The sequence below is a fragment of the Felis catus genome, chromosome D1 (assembly GCF_018350175.1).
Source record: "Felis catus isolate Fca126 chromosome D1, F.catus_Fca126_mat1.0, whole genome shotgun sequence".
Taxonomy (NCBI): Eukaryota; Metazoa; Chordata; class Mammalia; order Carnivora; family Felidae; genus Felis; species Felis catus.
In genome coordinates, this window is record NC_058377.1 from 96,560,258 (window position 1) to 96,579,778 (window position 19,521).

The 19,521-nt window shown below is 58.5% G+C and overlaps 1 protein-coding gene across 2 annotated transcripts in view; it reads right to left on the minus strand.

The window, feature by feature from the left end:
• Positions 1 to 1,508: 1,508 nt before the first annotated feature.
• ALX4 (ALX homeobox 4) overlaps positions 1,509 to 19,521 on the minus strand; it is a 46,752-nt gene continuing 28,739 nt past the window's right edge. The window contains exons 2-4 of one of the 2 annotated variants that reach the window (XM_003993190.5): positions 14,285 to 14,595; positions 8,383 to 8,511; positions 1,509 to 6,044 (exon numbers count right to left, since the gene is read on the minus strand). In XM_003993190.5, coding sequence (XP_003993239.3) covers positions 5,715 to 6,044; positions 8,383 to 8,511; positions 14,285 to 14,595 — 770 coding nt within the window. In that variant the 3' untranslated portion in view covers positions 1,509 to 5,714. Of the gene's footprint in view, positions 6,045 to 8,382; positions 8,512 to 8,595; positions 11,276 to 14,284; positions 14,596 to 19,521 lie in introns of those variants that run through there. The other variant, XM_045039159.1, reaches the window with a different exon arrangement.

Consider the following 19,521-nt stretch of genomic DNA (forward strand, 5'->3'; position numbering starts at 1 on the left):
GTCCCAGGGATGGGTGACCGGGGTCACCAGGGAGGCCTGAACGACCCCGTGAAGCAGCCCCACACTCAGGCAGTCCCACTCACCTGGACTCCGGGACGCTGGGGCTGCTCAGCTCCCACAGACCAGAGCAGGGGCACGAGGCAGGCAGCATCGCGGGCACGAGGCCTTTCCCTCTCTCTGCCTCAGTTCCAGCCCTGGGACTTGGCAGTGATTTGGGATGGACATTCCAAGTGCTACCATGACCCTGAGTCCCAAGAGCTGACAGGTGTCTTTTTAAAAAAAACAAGTTCCCAGCCCAGGCCAACCTAAGACCCGGCTGGGTCTATACTGAATAAGAACTTACCACAGGTACCGAGTCGGAGATGTGGCTCCAAGAAAGTAACATTTAAATAGTTGGAAAGAGAGGCTGGAAAGGACATTCCGGTGAGACTCACGGCTGGCAACCAGAGGGAGAGGTGTTTCTTTGGGGGATAAGCATTGCCCTTTAGATCACTATTGCCACACCAGCTCACAAAGGCCCGTGCATGGATACTATGGGTACTATCCGTATCATCCTCCCCCAAGTTGGTAAACTAGTCCGGGACAGACTTATTTTTTATTTTTATTTTTTAGAGAGGAGAGCGCATGCGAGCCGGGGAGAGGGGCAGAGGGAGAGAGAATCTTAAGTAGGCTCCACGCAGAGCCCAACGCGGGACTCGATCCCACCACCCTGGGATCATGACCTGAGCTGAAATCAAGAGTCGGATGCTCGACCGAGTCACCCAGTCGCCCTAGGCACAGGCTTATGAGCCACAATGATGTGAGAGCAGAGTCCCCTCTCCACACGGCAGCCCGTCCTCAAATCACCTTCACGTCGGAAAGCAGGGACGGGCCTATTCCGTAGCAGAACCTGGGCCCTCCCTGCTTCCTAAGTTGCTCTTAGAGCTTTGCTTTAAAGACCATCTGGTCACGCCTCCTGCAAGTTCCCTCAGCCACCGAGGAGCAGAGCCAGGCCTGGGGCCTGCCTCTCCTGGAGGCCTGTCTCACGCTCTGTGCCCCGCGGCCCTGCCCCGGCCCTCCGTGTCCCGGCTCTCTCTGCTTTCAGGACAGCCCCTGCAAACGCAGACTGGCACTCCGTGACCAATGGGCTGGCTGTGCCTCTCTGAAGACCTCCGCGCATGGGCAATGCTGGGCGTACCCAAGATGCACTGGGACCCTTTCTGCTGCCTGAGAGGCAGACTCTGGTCCCCCAACCCGCCGACTTCTTTTGCCTGCTGTGCAGGCAGGTCCTCTGGGATGAAAGGGGGCCGTCCCAGACCCTCGCAGGCCACGCACCCCCTCTCTGTTGCAGGAGCCCTGGCCGGCCACCTGTTGTTAATCTAGCCCTGGTAATCCATTCTGTACTGTGTCAGCAGTTCAAAAGGGCACTGTTAGTATTTTTTGCCGACTTCAATTAATGTGAGATTTCAGAGGCCCCTCTGATCACATTTCATCTGTCACAAGTCGGGAACAAAACAGACAGGTTCCAGTTGAGAGGAGGAAGGAGAAGGAGTTTATTGCAAACACCAAGCAAACAGACAGTTTGGGCTGTGCCCGGCGTAGGGTGCCCCGGAGCGTCCATTTGCTTCCGCCCTCCACTTGGCCCCGTGCCTGGGCCCTAAGTCCCCTTCTCGTCACATATTCCTCCCCTCCCAAAGAAGATGTAAGTGCAATAACTTACTTTAAAAGGCAAGAATGATTCTTTTAATATTTTGCTATAATGTCGTTACATGGTGGTATTAGGCAGTAAAACTTTATGGAACTGACCTCATTTTTTTTTTTAATACATTTTTTTTCTGAGTTTTTAATGTATTTTTAATATATATTTTTAATATTCCACCCCAGGCCATTAAGCTAAAGGGAAAAGTTGCGTTTATACAGGGTTAAAAATATCTTACAATGAGAACAGTCAGTGTTGGCTGAGGTTCACGCTCCTTCTAGCACTCAGCGCTTTTCAACCACTGCACATCCAAACAGACTATTAGGCATTGAAAACTGTCCTTCAAAATCAGTAGTATAAAGGCCTAGCTCTATGTATGTACGTGAAGGGGGAGGGGGGAGGGCAAGCTTAGGTAACGTCTGGTTCACCAGAATGCCTCTTCTCCCTGCAGCATCCTTGGTGAAGGTGAAGTGGAGTTTGGGAGCTCTGGCAGTAGGGTTCTTGTCTTCTCCTCTTTCTCTTTCATGGCCATGGATTATTATCCTGGGGGGGCTGCTTTGCCAACCGTCCTCCCCCAGCTTGTCTTACTTGCCTTTGCACCTGACAGGGCCATGAAGCCGACCAGAAGCCCCGGGGTGTCCCGCGAGATGATCTCCCCCCGACCTGGCCCAGAGAGACAACGGCTGCGTAAGCAAGATAACCTGGTCGCTTTCGTGGAAAAACTCCTCTTGTCTACCCAGCCAAAGAGAGGGCAGGCGGGGCTCTGGAGCTGGGCCCCGGGTGGCCACTGCGGTGTGTTGCTGGGACCCACCTCACGACTGCTGCCCCCGTCCCCTAGCAGTGTCTTTGAACTCACCTGGCCACCATGCTTCCCAGAGCTGGAGGCTCGGGAGTGAGAGCTGAGAATCAAGTATAGTCGAAAGGATTCAAGAAAACTTACAAAGCCCGTGTCCTCCAAGAGCTGTTGAAGACCTGGGGACAAGCCAGTGCCCTCTCCTCCCGGGCCCCGGGAGTGTGAGGGCATCTGAGGGTGGTGGCGGCACCTTCGTGTCAAGCCCTGGCCACCTGGCCGTGTCCCCAGCAGGGATCGGAGGCTCTCGGTGTTGAAGAGGCTGCCCCGTGGTCTGCATTTGCCACGTCTGCTGAGATCTTAGGCAAGTAACCAAAGGGAATCCTCACCCCTTGCAGCTTATTCGCTTAGCGGTGACCCTCAGAGCAGGCTGGCTCTCCTCTCTGCCCGCCTTCCTGAGACCTTGCTCCCGAGGAAGCCAGCCAGCCCCGGCGCGTCACCCAAGCTTGCTGAGCCCTCGCAGGAGCTGCTGCGGGGACGCCTCCAGCCCTCGGAGGCCTGGGCCCAGCCACCCACTGGGAAGGAACCAGAGGGTAGGCTCAGGAGAGAGGGAGGACCTCCAGCAGAGAGCGGAGATGCCGCGTGAGGCACCCCCCCCACAACATGTGGGCTAAGGCCGCTGCTTAGGGCAGTCACTTCACCGTCCCTGCCCCGACCCCCGGGGCTGGGACCTTCTCGTTCTCCATTGTGAAGGGACTGTACTAAGTAGAGGGCCTTTCAGTCCTTCCAGCTCAAGGGTTCTATGATTCTCAGGGTGTTGGGCCGGCCCTGGGGAGCAGGGTGAGGATAGGCCTGGGGCAGGTGGGGTGACCTCCCTGTGGGGAGATGAACAGGCACATTTCACACGGACGTGTGACACATAAATACTTGGCCCTGTTGGTGGGAAGGACAACCAGAGCCACAGAGCCTCTTCCTCTACCAGAGGCTTTTTCTTCTCAAGCTTTTTGGTTGACATCTGTCCGACTGAGGTGTCACCCAGCCGGAAAGCAGTCAGATAGAGGAACTGAGCACCAGGGGTCCCTTCCAGAAGGATCCACCTAGAGCCCCCTCTCTCCCTCCCCTCCTCCTCTGGCACTCTCCCAGTTTTCCTCCTCTCTCTGTTGATTCCCTCCTGGATGAGAACATACCTACGGCAAGGGGTCCTCCCATGTCCTTCCCAGCCACCAGAGCCGTTAAGGAAGACAGGGAACTATTCCCAGCCTTACGTGCCTTACGTGCCTTACGTGCTTACGTGCTCTTTCCCTTCCTAGATTTGGGGAGCCTGAGTTATTTCAGTGAGCCTCAGAACTGGAAGAGGCATTCCCAGATCCTCAGATATAAGAAACCTTTAAAGCTGAGCCAACGAGAACATCACCTGTACCTTCACTTGTAGAAGAGCAAATGTTAGAGCCACAGTTTGCAAAGAGGTCTGACTCTTTGCCGAAGCCAGATCCTTCCCCAGTCCTGTTTCCGGGGCAGATGGGAACACAAGGCAGAGGTGGGGACTGTGATTCCTTCTAAACCTCCAGAGGCTGTCACCCTCCACCGAAGCCAAGAGGCTGTCCTGTGGGCAGGTCCCCGAGCCTGCTGGACTTGGCCCTCCTCCCTGACGGAGAAGGTGGGGGCCTTCTCCCCAGGGGCCGCCCGCTGGAGGGGCCTCAGAGGACAGGTGCTGTGCACCACGGGCTTAGGTGATGGCTGGGACCTGGTGCCGAAACTCGAGCTGCAAGTCTCCAGTCAGGCAGACGTGGATAGAGATCCCCCCACAGAAGGAGGCCCCTTCCACAGGCAGGGAAACCCACTTCCGGGGGGCATCCTGTCTCCCATATCTGGGGCAGAGCAAGTGACCCAGAGAGGCTGGGCCCATGAGCCCCTCTAGAGGCTGGAGAGAGGGGCTGAGATTTCTGACACCCTGGGGAAGAAGCACAAGAGAGGGCTCTGTCTTCCCTTTGTCTGGAAGAACTGGGACCCCCGCCCCCTGCCCCTGCGGAAGGCTCTGGGCAGGTCTGGTGCTGCTCCAGGGACGGCTGGTGAGGGACAGGCAGCCTGAGGCAGCGTAAGGGCCGAGAGGCCGAGCGCGAGCACACATCCATTAGCAAACTCCGCAAGCTGCTCTTGACCCCCCGCCAACACGGCTCCAGGCCCTAGCTTGTGTGTTCCGAGGTATAAGTCCTTCCACGCCGGGGCACTCCTCAGCAGCCCTGGCGAGAGACCAGAATGGGTGGGGGAGGGGACAAGCGTCCCCAGGTCCTCCTGGAGGGGCCTGGCTAGCTGGAGAACAGAGCTGCCCAGACCTGCCCACTGTAACAGGCACCCTGCTGGCTGCAGGGTGTTGGACCGTCAAGGAGAGCGCAAGTGTGTGCCCGAGCCCCTGTCCCCTCCCGGACCCCTGCCCGCAGCGCTTCCTCTCTCTAGAAGCTTTTCTTCTTCTAGCACTGTGGGTGTGGTGGGTGGTCTGTGTCCGCTCCCTTGCGGTGTTCACCCAGATCCGGAGTCTCCGGGAGCGAGGGAGCCAGATGAGGACCCCTCAGGGACTGTCCTAGATGCCAGCATTGCTGATGACAGCAGGATTCTTCAGCTCCAGCTCCTGTCCTGTTCTGTCCATCCCCCCAGGTGGGTCCAGCACAAGGGACGGCCAGGGTGGGTGAAGGCGAGGTGGTGCCTTGGGCCCAGGAGGTCGGATGCTGTGGGCTTTGGGAGGAGAGGAGATGGGAGGGCAGGAAGCCAACTCCGTAGGGCGGCCTGTTCTTCAGACACGTTCACTGGCCTGGTGACCAGGGGACCACACAGCAGAGGGAAGGACGGACATGACTGCACGTGGCCGCTGCTCGGTCTGGATGGGAATCTATCCTTGACTCAACCCTCAAACCGGGCAGGGCAGAAGAGCAGGGGTGGGGAGAAAGGGTCTTCAGCTTATAATGGATGCAAAGCTGCAGAACTCGGCCACCTGGCTTCCTCCGCTGCCTCTGGCCAGGAGCAGGGGTCTCGGCCTCAGTGCCAGAGAGGGCGGGGCCTGCTGCCCCCTCCCTCCCAGCGGTCCGTGGGGCCTCACACTTGGGGCGGCTGAAAGTGCTGAGGGCCAGGCCCCTGGCCCAGGCCAGGTTCCTAAGAGGAAAGTCGAATGGGAGGCTGGGGGCCTGGAAAGCATGGGCGTGGCCAGTGCCCCGAGGTGGGGGAGGGCGTGGGGATGGGCTGCGAGGGGCCCTGTCATGTGGCCCAGGAGATGGCCGCGCTGTGCTCCTTGGCCTTCATGCGGAGGGCCGCGATGCTCGAGGTCTTGCGGTCCGGCTCCCCGTTGAGCTCATAGCCATTGAGGCCCGGGCTGAGCCCTGCTGCTCCAAACAGGCCACCCATGTGTGTCTGGCCCACGTGACCGCCGGCCCCAGAGACACTCAGGAAGTCGGTGACGCCACTGGCCCCCGAGCCAGGCGGGTGGGTGTGAGGGGACATGCAGGCAGGCACCGGGTCGCAGGGGACCACGCAGGCTGGCACCGGTGAGGCGGCCCCATTGTTGCCGATCCAGGATGGGTTCTGAATCTGGGGAGAGGGAAGGGAGAGGTGTCACAGGCTTGGCTGGGGCAGGGGTGGGGGTGGCGGGTGTGCAAGGGGCTTGCTCCTACCCCCAGATGACCTGTCCCCGCCTAGAGGCCCATCCTTACGAGGAAATCATTCTTGAGTGTTCACCTGGGAGTCTCTCAAAACCTTTATGGCCATCCAGACCTAGGAGGGTTTGGGTTTTATGCTTTGGCTCCTCTGTCCCCAGCAGAGACAAATTCTGTTTTAGGGACTGAACTTCAAACTTCATCAAAGGTCCAGTAACAGGGACCTTCCCGGCACAGCTAACCAGCTGAGGGCAGCCCCCGCCTCAGCCAGCTGACGTGCAAATTTTAGATGTAGTTGCAGACTTTGTCTCTCCCTCCATGAGCCCCTGAAGGTCAGTAACAGCGTCTTACTTGCCTGTGGTTCCTCGTCAGGCCTGGGGCATCCCAGGCACCTGAGAAATGGGAGCTGACCCAAACCCAGAGAGCTCTGGCGTTGGGAACATGGGCTCTGGGTGTGTGGGCTGTGGTGTGCAGGGGGCAGGGCCAGGCAGGGGGTGCAAATCTCCCCCATGACCCGTGGTTAAGGGTCCAAGGGCTGTGTCCTTGAGGCTTCAGAATTTAGGATGGACGGGGCCACCTCAGAAGGCTGGGAGTACGCATGAGGGGATGGACGGAGCCAGGCTGGTTGCCCACGTGCCAGGGTGTGTGTGTGTGTGTGTGTGTGTGTGAGACAGGCGGGGGTGCTCAGGCAGCAGGTGGGGGTAGACTGGAGGCAGGCCTGTGGTGTGGAGGGGCAGGGTGAGCAGGACCAGAGGAGATGGTGACCTCCCAGCCATGTGCAGGGGATTCCTGCTGGCCCTCAGGCTGCTTCTGCTTGGCCGGCTCCCCTCCCCACCCAGTGTTTGCAGTCCACACGGGGCAGGGATTCCAAAGCCAAGTGAGGAAAGATGGCTGCCCCCGAATCTCCACGGGGCATTGCCATGGCAACAAGAACTGTTGGCAGATGGGCCTGACCGCCTTCCTCCTGGTTGGGGTGACGAGGAATCAGGGGCCTCGCCCCTCCCCTCGGTCAAAAGGCTGATGTGTGATATGCGGTGCTGCAGGTGGGAGGGATGAGGCCGCCCTGGGCTGTCCGCCCCCCATCCCCCCCCTCCAGGAGAGAGCTCGGGCAGCAGAGATGCTGGCCCAGGCGCCAGGCTGGAGGCCCAGCCTCCAGGGACAGAGGGAGGGGAAAGGTCAAAGTAGGCAGCAGGAACTGAGGACGAGGTGTGTGTGTGAGAAGGAGAGAGAGAGAGAGACCCCACATTCCTCAGCCTCACCCAGCCCTGCCCCCTGCCCCCTCACTTGAATCCTGGGAGGCCGAGGGGCAGAGCTGGTCCAGGAGGGGTGCCCAGGGGCTGTGGGACAGCAGGGCCCTGACGGAGAGTCTTAAAAGAGACAGGAAGGCCTGGCTTACTGCCGGGTGGGGCCAGGCCCGGAGCTGAAGGCAGAGGCCATGCTGCCACCAGCATCAAGAGGCCCGAGGGGAGGGAACGGTCACCTCCACCAGACAGACTGAGGGGTGTGAGGAGTGGGCTCAGCCAGAGGGACATCTCAGCTCCGGGTGCCGGCCACGACTCACACTCTTCTCGTCCCTTTGCCTCCCACTGAAGACTCCAGTGTCACTAGAATGGGGGCTGGCTGACGGGACGAGACGGAGGGGAGGATGGGACACAGTCGCCTGGGAGAGCTGAGGGCTGTAGCGTGACCTTTATCGGGCTGTTCATTCCCCCAAGTACTTCTGCATTGTCTAATCTCTGCTTTTCAACAACCTCACGAAAGTTGGGGAGGGTCCTTTTATCATGTCGGTTTTTGGGTGAAGGAACCAAGGCTCAGAGAGCTCGTGGCTTGTCTGAACTGAGAAAGGTCTGGGGCCGGAAAACAGCCCATCTCGGGACTCAGACTCCCATGCGCGCTACAGCCTTGCGTCACGCCCGCCAGGTTTCAGGAGCTTGCTTCCCTAGGAAACACTCCGAGTGGCTCCTGATGGCCCGGAGGCCCTGGTCAGCAGCCTGCCCTGGATCTGACATCCACAGCAAAAACAGCAAAAGTGGCAGAGGGGAAAGCCGTCCTTTCTGTCCCACCCTGCCCCTCCCTCATGTCCAGCCAAGCCTGGGCCAGCACTTAACGTTGGGCAGAAAAGGCCTTGGGCCTCCCACATTCAGGTATGAACACACCTGGACCGGGCCTCATGTGTCCCATCTCAGGGGACCCAAGCCCTCCTCTGAGGTGCCCATTCCCAGAGCCCCAGGAGCCTGGGGGGCTGGAGCCGGTGGCTCGGGGCCGGGGCTTACCTGGGCGTAATTCTCAGCTCGGGTGAGGAGGGGCAGCTCGTAGGCGGTGGAGAAGTGGGTTCGGACCTGCTGCATCTGTCCAAAACGCTCTCTCTTCCTCCACTTGGCCCTTCGGTTCTGGAACCAGACCTACAAGGCAAAGCAATTGCCACAAGGGGTCACGCAGTGCAAGCTGGTCCCTCGAGCCCCCACCCATCACAGTGCATGGTCAGGGCCACGGGGCTGCGGGGAAGTGTCTGCCTCAGTCTTTGGCCTCAAGGCTTATAATCTAGAATGATCAGTGCTGAGAGTCAGGAAGGCAGCGTACTCCCAACTAACCACAGTGTGATCTTGGGCCAGACTTCATTTTTCCAAGCTTCAGAATCCAGAGCAGGCAAGTGTCACACACACGCAGCGTATCACCGGCCACCTTACCAGGTCATCTAACCAACCCCAGCGCCGTGTGGCCGAACGTGCCGCAGGCCACAGACTCCTGTGGGCAACCCGACAAAAGCTGTGACGGCTCCTCTAGAAACTCGTCCCCTGGCCACTCACGCACACAGTCTTGCCATGATTTTCCAAAACGTCCATGGTCCCCTGGGGCCTACTGGCCCAGCATCAGAATTCCTACCTGTCTGAATACCCTCTGAAGCCTTCTTGTTGGAAAACCTCCCCACTCAGGACCTCTGTGCTAAAGCTTCTATGGAGAACAGGGGTTCTGCTGGGTAGCAGAGGCAGTCAGGGGCGGCTTCATGGAGGGGAGGGCTGAGGGGAGGGCCTGAGTGTAGAAACAGCAGGGCATCCTCAACCCCAGGAGGCCATGCTGCCCAGCTGGGGGGCGGTGGGAGAGAAAGAATCGTGGACGCAGAGGTCACATTGTGGAGGACCTCGTTGCTTAGTAGAGGGGTTTGCTCTTGGTGTGGTCAGTAAAAGTGGCCACCGCAAGGTCTCGTGCAGAGGGTGGCCCGACTCTGGGGAGGAGTGAGGGCCCACCAGTCACTGGGCAGGGACGGGTGGGACGTTGGCTTGAGCGGGGACCTGGTGGGGAGGGTGGTCTCTGAGCCAGGCGTGTGAGCTGTGGTCTTTGATGGGAGGGTGGGGGCTGTCGGGTCCTTTTCCTTTGAGGGCACGTCCCTGGCGGGCTGAGACCCTTCCCAAGGTTCACGGACGAGAGCTGGACTTGAGGCCTGCTGCTGCTGCCTGTGACTTGGGATCTGGGGCAGAGACCGGCGGGAAGAGGATGTGAGGAGGCTTCGGGCCGAGTCGTCAAAGGCAGACCTCAGAGCTCCCCAGGGAGAGGTTCCTGTCAGCCGGAAGTTCACCTGCCGGTCGATACAGGTGCAGGCGGGCACACACCAACAGCAGGTCACTGGCAGCCGGCACCCTCGAAGAGGGAGGAGCTGGGCCCGAGGGCTCCCAGGGTAGCACGGGGTCTGCTCAGCCTGCTCTGGCTCCTGGTGTAGCTGGACAACACGGTGCCCATTTGGGCGTTGCCACCGGCCGCAGTTTCTGCATCTGGAAAATGGGGCCAGTATCTGAACTGACGTCCTCACAGGGGTTGGGCCTCACAGAGCAACAGGTGAGACAGATGAGACATGTCCTAGTTTTTAAGATACTTCACACTTGTTTATTGACAGCTCCTGACCTTTCTTGCTGTCTTTTGCTAAAGGAAAGAGGACAAAAAAGTTGGGGTGTGTGTGCGTGTGTGTCTCGCGTGAGTGTGAGGAGGGTGGGGGCAGGGAGGGAGTGCGGGGCTACACCTCAGTGTCCCTCCCTAGTCCCAAGGATACGTGTGCGTGCACAAGTGTCTCTCTCTCTCTCTCTCACACACACACACTGGCTGGCATTGCTTTCAGAGTTCTTCCTCCCTGTCTTGACTGTGGTATAAGAGAAGCACTCAGCCCCTGCCCCACAGCCTCCCGGGCCCCTTTTCCTCCAGGGGCTCCTGGGGTCCGGGCCCAGGCCGCCTGCCGAGAGCCAAGGGCGGATCGGGTCTCCACTCTGTGCCGCTGAAACGGGATCCCCCTTTATCAGCGGCCTGGAATGGGGGACTGGGGGGCAGGATGAGAGAATGAATCAGAGAAGTTGTTTTCATTTCATGTTTAATTTCCTGCAGGCTTAGCTCAGTCTTTCCGCTCCTTCCTCAGCCTCCCAGGGTTTTCTGTGGGGGAAGCCAGGGGGAGGGGAGAAGCCCACTGCAGGCATCAAGATATATGGCTCCATTCTCTCTTGGGGGGGGGGGGCGGGGGAGAAGGGGAGGGAAACTGTGGCCGACGCTGCGGGGCGGGTGAGGGGGGTTTCCCTGGAGCCCCGGGGTGGGAGCGGCAGGTGAAGGTGTCATGCAGGCTCTGGATGGGCTGTGGGGGTGGGGGGTGCTGCACTGGGAAAGGGGTGGCTGGGTCCAAGAAGTGGGAGGAGGAGCAGAGTCGGGGGCGATGGAATGTGGAGGCTGGAGCTGGGCGTGGAGAGCACGGTGGGGGTGCCGGGGTTATCTGGAAGGACAGCTGAGAGGTGGGGGAGAGCGGGGAGCACCACGGAGTCAGCGGAGAGGGCCAGGCCCAGGGATTTACCGGAGGGTTAAAGACTGAGAGGGGAGGCCAGGCTGTGGGGCAGCGGCACTGCCCCACCCCTCCTCCCCGGCCCGCAGCCCTGGGCCCTGCTCCTGAGCAAGGCTGGAGCTCTTCTGCCCAGGCCCGGCTTGAGTCAGCCTCTCGGGTCTGCCGGCTCCTCCGCGCATCAGCTGGGTGGTGGCAGGGCGTCCTCGCGCCCCTTCGGAGCTCACGTTGGAGGGCCTGGAGATTAGGTTCGTCTGTCCTTCCATTTCTGAGCCCTGGAGCCTGGCGCTCTGAGAACTCCCCACAGATGCTCTGTGCCTCAGGGCTCGGTGGCCCCAGCCTGTCTCCACAGGACAACCCTAAGGGGGAGAGGGGACCACGAGGTCCAGCCTTCCAGTCTGCGTGTCGCACCCCAGGACCACCCCGCTCCCGGCCCACCCCGGCCCGAGCCTGCTCAGCACAGGCCTCTCCCCAAGGAACCAACCGTCTTGGCGGGGGCCTCACTAACCGCAGCCCATCTGGGGCCAGGGCGGGGTGGCCCAGGGCGGGGAGGCCTCTGTCTTATTGTCTTCAGACACCAGCTGCGGAGATCGGAATCCCAGACAGCAGAGAGAGGCCCCTGCAGCCCCCTGGAGCAAGGCCAAACCCTGAGCTTCTTCCCGGGAAAGGTCCATCTCGGAGCCCCCCACCTCCTCCCTGTCCCCACCGCCACTCCACGCCAGGCACCTGGCTTCCCACCAGCTGAGGATGGGCCCCAGAACAAACTGAGTAGAGGCAGGCAGGGGGCTCCCTCACCACTCCCCCCAAACCTCAGGGCACTGCCAGGCTCGATCCAGAGGTCTGACGCACATGACGATCCCACCCACCCTGCTGCCTTTATACAAAGAAAAGTCTCAGAACAATATGGCCCATGTCCTGGCACGGCAAGCTAAACTAAAAGAAACAGTGGGCCGGAGCTCAGGAGTCCTGGATTCTGCCACTGAGTCACTGTTCCTGAGTCATCTGATCACCGGTGGTCCTCCTCTTCCTTATTATCAAATGAGAGGACCAGATGATCCTTCCCGGCACTAACATTCTATATTCCTATGATCATCCTCTTAGATGGTAAGATATGCAACACATCAGGGTTTCCCTTTCTGCCTTGGCTGCCGGGAAGCTCAGGGTTGAAATTTGTGCTCGGTGGCAACTAGGATTCTTAGCCTAGGTGTTTGACATAATTATCTTCCTATTTCATGGATGTTGTTCTAAGATGAAAATGATAAATCATGAATTGTAAGCTGCCTCAACTCCTTTTTAGAAGTAGGCATAAATTGTGTGTGTGTGTGTGTGTGTGCACTTGCACACACGTGTACAGAGGGGACGCTCTGTTTTAGCTGTATCATGGTACCTGAAAAATGTCCTATGTGCCCCAGTGTCATTTCCATGGTTCGTACTATAGGAGCCATCCTTCCTCCAATACTGAGTGGATTCTACGCCTGGGCACTCCCAGCCATTTGTCAGGAACACACATACTACACGGAAGACGAACTGGTCTGTCCCTCACTGACACGGTGCCTACAGGAATGTCCCACCACTGGCCTCTCCCTTCTCCACTGGCTCCTTCAGTTCCTTGCAATCCACTGGCAGAGCTGAGGCCAGATTCTGGGGTTCCCGTCCAGACTCTGAGGCATGTGAGGTCACATGGTGGCTTCTCTTGATTCAAATAAGATAGTTGGGGTGTGAAGGTTTCTAGAATCACAGTAAAGCCTCCACTGCCCCGTCTTCCTTCCCCAACCATTCACCAGGCACTGGGCAGGACTAAAAGGGGCAGCCGGACCCGGGGAACTTGTGGCTCAAAACCTGACTTTTCAGTCACTTTGGGTACATGCAGTTTCTGGATGGCTACATTATTTATGGTGACTGCCGGTCCTTTTTCATAATATCCATTTCCAATGAAAACGTTTCTGGACTGTGTTAAGGATGCCTCTGCCTGATTAAACAGAACATGATTGAGACCGATGAACCTTTAACTGATGCCTTGGAAACACTCTGGGGAAGGTTCTTTGGTGAACTGATGCAGCAGGGGGCGCCCTTGGGGCCTGCAGATGAGGGAAGGCTTTTTGTCCTGGCACTGAACCCACTTCTGAGCTGAGCCCAGCCCAGCTGAGCCGTCCCGCCTTAAAAAAAAAAAGCCAGACTGCTCTTCGCTGTCAGGCCGTTGACTTCCCCAGCCCACTGGAGGGAGAAAAACTGTCTGACGATACCTTATTTGCCATTTCTAACAGGCTCTGGGGTGAAAAAGCTGACCGAGCATGACATTTATTTGTGTGAAGCTGAAGCCTGAGCTTCAGTGCAGGGATTTTGTCAGCCATGTTTTGGGTACTCAGAGGTTTTTGCTTCCTCTCCGGTTCTTTTCTTGTTGTAACTTCATGCAAGGAGGGAGGACACACCTCTCTGGACAAAGGAGGTCCACCGATCCGCAAATATTTCTTTTTTGCCCTCGTTGCTGTGAGTTCAGCCTTCTCTAATTGGTAGGGGTGCAGGGATGAGCAACCAGACAGTACCTGCCCCCAGGAACCCACAGTGTAGTGGGAGGAGACAAACAGATAGTTTAAGTCGCTCGTAAATTCTCACAAAACAGGATGATGTGGTAGAAGGTGACCCGGCTCGTGTTGTGTGGGTTCGGGATGAGTTGGGTTGTGTTGCATCGAGTGTTGGTTTGGGTTATGTTGTGTTAGGTTGCGTTCTGTTGGGTAGTGTTGAGTCGTGTCGGGTTCTGCCGGGCTGGGCTGGGTTGGCTGGGCTGTTTGGGTTCTGCTGGGTGGGGCTGGGTTGGCTTGGGTTGGGTGTTTTGGCGGCTGGATGGTGGTAGAGGGCTACCGCTTTAGCCACGGCCATCAGGAAGACTTCACAGAGAAGGTTACTGAGTTGGGAGCTGAAAGATGGATGAGGAGGCAGCCATCCCCGGCAGAAGGAAGAGCCAGGCTGTTGTCTGCGTCTGCCCATTGGAATGCCGTAGCTGTCTTCAGGTCTACCCTGTTCCCATCCTAAGAGACAGGCCTTCGAGAGCAGACACGGGTCACCTCCTTTGTGAAAAGGCCAGGATGCTCACACCACACGGGGCCCAGAAACACAGCCAACAGGCTTCCTGGCCTCCACTGGGGACTCTCCTTCTGCCCCTGCTCCCGCCCGGGCAAGAGGCCCAGTATTCAGGTGGACAAAAGCAGCCTTGCTCCGGTCGAAGCAGGGGTGTGAGGGGCAGGTTCTCCTTGGACTGAGATAAAGAAAACCCTGGTGTGGTTGAGGGACAGTCAGGCGGCCCCAGCTTGGGCCACCAGCCCAAGGGCGGGCCCTGCTCTCCCACCCTCTCCCCGGGCGCCCGCACTGACCTGCACGCGGGCCTCGGTGAGGTCTGTCCTCATGGCCAGCTGCTCCCGTGCGTACACGTCGGGGTAGTGGGTCTTCTGGAAGACCTTTTCCAGCTCCTCCAGCTGGTAGCTGGTGAAGGTGGTTCGGTTCCGCCTCTTCTTACCCTTGTTGCTCTCTGAGTCGGCCTTATCCAGCGGGCTGGGGAGGTCGGCACTGGCCCGGTCCTGGGTCCCCTTCACCCCAGCCTCCTTCACACTGAGGTAGCTGCTGTCCATCCCCACGGTGTCAGAGTCAGGCGGTAACTCTGGCTCACCCAGCGAGCTCTCTTTGGCTGGGGGGCGGGGAGGGGAACAAAGTCAGAAACCAATGGCTGAGCCGAGCAAGAGGAGAGGGAGGGACGGGAAGAGCCACCCCTGCCACCTGCCCCGTCTCAGAGTCACACTGGAGGTGAGGTCAGGAGGCCTGGGTTCTAATCCTGGCTTGCCATCAAAGTGCTGTGTGACCTCGGGCAAGTCCTTTTCCCTCTCTGAGTGAGCCTCTGTGCCGTCATCTCAGAACGGACCCCTTTCGGCACCGATGTAACATGACTCTGGTCAGCCAATCTGATCTCTCAGATCTTTAATCCCCGTCCCCCACTGGCCCTGGGCTCTCCCTTCTAGAAGGATCCCCTTTGCCACAACTCTGCTTTGGGCATCGAGGATGCTGACCCGGTGCCTCAGACTCCCAGGGCAGGGAAATCTCATGCAGCAGCCGTGTCTGGCCCAACGGGGCAGGGGCAGAGAGGAGGGCAGTGTCGAGGCAGACAGGAATGGCCCTCCTCTCCTGGCCTGGTCCTGTTTGGGCTCAGCAGGAGCTGTGGAGACCCCTCCCCTCCCACCAAGAATCCAGCCTGGGGGGGGGGGGGGCGGGTCATACTCTTGCCCTCTGCAGGTTTCACCTATTGTCCTCACAGGGTCCTGCCTGCTCCAGGCAAGTGCTGCATGTACTGGGGACACTGGGAGGACACCTGCATCCCCAGGATGCTGCCGTGTGCGCCCCAGTAGATTTAGACGAAGCTCTCCGCCTGGGCCCACAGCCATCACCATCTGACGGAACGGGGCTCTGCTGGTGGATTCCTAGACGCCCAGAGCTGAAAAGGACCAGTCGACCTATGTAAGTCAAGGATAAGGAGGCGGAGGCCAGAGGGGACAGTGGGGCGGGGAGTAACTTGTCCACGTCCGGATGGCCCAGTTAGCACCCTGGGCGGACATACTCAGAGTCAAGTTTAGAGCAGGGGCTCCGGAGCCAGTGGAAGGAGTGAATCCCACATGTACCTCTCTCCAGCTGTGTGCTTTCGACAGTTCACTTAACGTCTTTGTGCCTCGGTTTCCCCCTCTATGAAACGGGGATGAAGATATCTGTGGGATCCTCCTCACGGGGTAGTGTGGGGTTAAGGAGGCCGACATGCAGAGCCCTCGGCACAGTCCCAGCTTCTGGAGGTTTCTGCCGGGGTTGTTATTCCCGGTTCCGCTATGATCTTCCGGGTGGCAGAGGACTCTTAGCCCGGAGAAGCCCTCGCGGCAGGCAGGCCCCCCGCCCGCGCGCGTCTGAGTGCAGGAGCGTGTGTAGGCCCTGGCCTGGTGTCTGGAGACCCGTGTGAGCCCTCCTCTGAGCCACACTCCCCTGCCTGGGACTCTGGCGGGTGAGATGAGGCACCGGATGCAAGTACAGATGAATAAGGGGGAGCACGTGAGAGGGCCTCCCACGTACCAGCTGATTGGCACAAGCACGCCTGGTGGGTGTGGGCACCTCTTTCGGGAACAGGTCCAAGCCGTGGGCGTGATGTGTCGGGACACTGCGTCTAGCTCAGGTCTCCTGACTCCATCCATATCCTGGGGGCTGAGGCGTCAGGGCGGCTCTCCTCCCTGGCTTTCTGTGTGCCCTGAGGACTCTCACCGCTGGGAAGGTGAGAGGGACATTTGCCTGTCGTCCCCACCTCTCTCTCCACAGCTCCGATGAAGGGGGTGGAGGTGAGTGCCCAGAATGGACCTGAAGCAGTGTCGGGAGGCCATTCCTGAGGCCACTGACAGCGCCGAGGCCGCGGTGGGGGGACGGCCCACGGGCATCACGCATGACACCCATGTGAGCCTGGGCACACGCAGACTGCCACGGCTTCGGTGACAATGTTATGCAAACTGCAACGGGCAGCCGGGCCAAGAGCTTTCAGCAAAGATATTTATCTTCCTGGCAGACAAACAAGTTTTATGTTTTGGGTTTTTTCTTTTTTTTTTTTTTAGAGAAGAAATCCCACCCAGCCTCACCAAAAATAAACATCTCCGTTATGCAATTTCCTGGAGGCCAGACTGGGGGCGGGGGGGGGGGGGCAGACCCTGCCCCTCCCGCCCCAGCACTGATCTCCAGGCTCCATCCCATGACCCCACGGACCCTAAGAGTGCCCTCTGGCATCCAGCCTGGGACTGGGACCACCCCGCACAGCAAGAGGGGCCGGGCTGCACATGTCACAGAAACCGAGGGCTGTAGGGACCAGCCCAAACTCCTAGTTTTAACTGGGGGAGGAGGCTAGTGCAGGGAGAGAGAAAGGGAGGGAGAGAGAGGGCAGGGAATGTGTGTTAATCAGTGAGCCCCTAGCTCATGGGTCAGTCCTCTACTCCTACCCTCCTACCCTGTGGGCTCAGGGCCTCTTCCCAGGGAGAGAGGGGGAGGGCCAGAGGGATCAGGGAGCTGTCATCATCAAGGAGTCCTGCTGGCTCATCCTGGGGGGCAGAAGGACCAGCCTCTGAGGATGAGGAGGGAAAGACGTGGCCTCTGAGAGAAGGCCCTCCGTGTCGACCTAGTTCTAGGCTTAGCCAGTGGGGAAGCAGCAGAGAACAGCTAGTCTTCTATGGCGAGAAGTAAGGATCTAGTTTCTGGTACCTCCAGCCACCCACTGAGCCCGAGCGAGTCGGGGTGAAATGAGACAGCACGGTGTGCACAAAGACCACCGGGCCAAGAGTTGGGAGATCGGGTCTCATGTCCAGCTCTATCACCATCTGCCCCGGACCACAGATGACATCTCTCAGAGTCTCAGAGTCTCATCTGCAAAAGGGAGCAGCCGTGCCCCGTCTGGAGTGGGGGGAGGAGGAAGAGGTGTGTCACTGCCTCAGCCCGGTGGAGTATCCCCCCTGCCTCAGTCACCATCGGGACCCTCTCTTAGGATCTGAGAAGAGGGGAGAAGGAAGAGGAACCTGTCTGTGTCCAGGCAAACTGTGGCCAACTGGAAAGGCCTAGAGATGGACGGGATTCTGGCAAACGGATGTTCTGGCTTCTCAGAGAAGAGGGAAGCAAGCTGTCTAACCTCAGTCTTCACCGTTGATCATTTTGCTTTACGTTGGAGGCTGGGTCTCTAATTCAGATAACAAAGAATAATTCGCCAAGGTCTGGTGGCCCATCCAGCTGGTCAGAATGACAAGCCAAGGCTCTTTCAGGCACTCAGTCCACAGATCCCAGACGGGCTGTGGTGGCAGGGAGCTCACTGCCATCAGGACAGCTGGGCCGTTCATCCCGAGGTCCGGCCAATGTCGGTCTCTTAGACATAGGGCTTATTGGTCCTGGCTCCAACTACCCAGGGCCCTTCCCAGAGACACGGCCACACCTCCCAGAGTCTTCTGCCCTCCTGGCTAAACAACTGTGGTTTCCACCACTATTCCTCAGGTGGCCCAAGTTGAACAAGGCTGTTTGAGACAGGTGGGCCCCAGGGAGGGGCTGGGTGATGGTGCTGGACCCTGGGGCAAAGCCAGCAGATTGCTCTCCAACTAGATGATCCTGAGGAGCTAGGTGGCGAGTCAGCTGGGTGGCCCAAGACAAGCTCGCCCTGCAGTGCCCTCGACAAGACAGTCCCTGAAACCAGAGGACCCCGCTGCTCATGCTGAATGAGTCTTGACTGAAGGTTAGCTCCTTGTTCCTCTCCATCGTACCTCCAGCCACCTGCCTGGAATGCCCTTCCTTCCAGCTGACTTCCAAGATCCAGTTAAGCACCAGCCCCTCCAGGAAGTCCTCCCAGACTGCAACAACCATACAGACCCCTTTGTCCTCTGCTCAGCCTCTCCAGTTACTGCTTGTGTTTCTGACTAGTATACCATCAGGCCCCGAGTATCCATTTCCTCTGGTGGAACATCAGTTCCCCAAGGGTTGGAACCTCATGTCATTGACCTTGGGCTTAACCCAGGGTGGGGCAGATGGCAGACATGCAGTGAGAAGTTGCTGAAGGATAAAGAACAAATTCCAATAACCAAATACTACTGAGCTCTCACTCTGTCCAGCTACCTCCGTGTGCCTACTGTGTGCAGCTACGTGCCCTATAGGTACATGCAGAAAGCACTTGTTGAACAAATAAATGGATCAATTCCTCCTGCTAGACAAGGAGGAGAAAGGTGGATAGGATACGTGAAGAAGAGGCTTGCAATCACTAATGTCTCCATGAACAGCTGACAGCTGCAACAATGGGGGGAGACGAGTCGAGGAAGGGGAGAGGGGAGAAGAGCAACGCAGACATTGAAGGGTGTCTCCGTGTGGGGGCAAGAGGGAAACAAGGAGAAGCAAAGAGTTGGGATTCATGGAAGGGGCTCTAGGATTTAAACGTCCAGGAAACCCAGTCCAAGGTCTTCTGGGAGTCGGCTTCATACCTACCATGTTGCCACACTGGGGAAAGGCCACTGGGAGACTCTCGGCTTGCCCTGCTTCTGGGCCAGCCTTCTTCAGGCCGCAGCACTGGCACTGCATGGGGCTGAGAAGCAACAGAACCCCCCGCCCCTTGGCCTAAGCCACCCTCCTGCAGGTCTGGCTTCGCCCCTGCCCTTCCTTCCACACGGACTCGGGACAGGCGCCATGTAGACGCCCCTCCCATAGTGCGGAGGGGTCCTCAAGACGGTTTTGTCCCGGTCTCTGGGGCCCAAGACAGTACAATCCCAAGCTGCAGCTTCCCAGTGGAATGTCTTGATCTGGATATAAGCCCCTGGCCCCCCAACGGAATCAAGTAATGTGCACACATGAAACATCAACAGCAGTCAGCGCCTGCCCCACCGGGGGGTATGCATGCAATGGCGATGGCGGCCATGATGGCACGGCATCCCTTCAAACAATCCCAGGTAAATATTTCCAGCAACCACTTCTCATGAAGTAGAAGCATATGGTTCAAGGATATACTCTTTTTTTAAGTTTATTTATTTATTTTGAGAGGGGGGGGGAGAAAGTGTGCACAAGTGGGAGAGGGGCAGAGGGA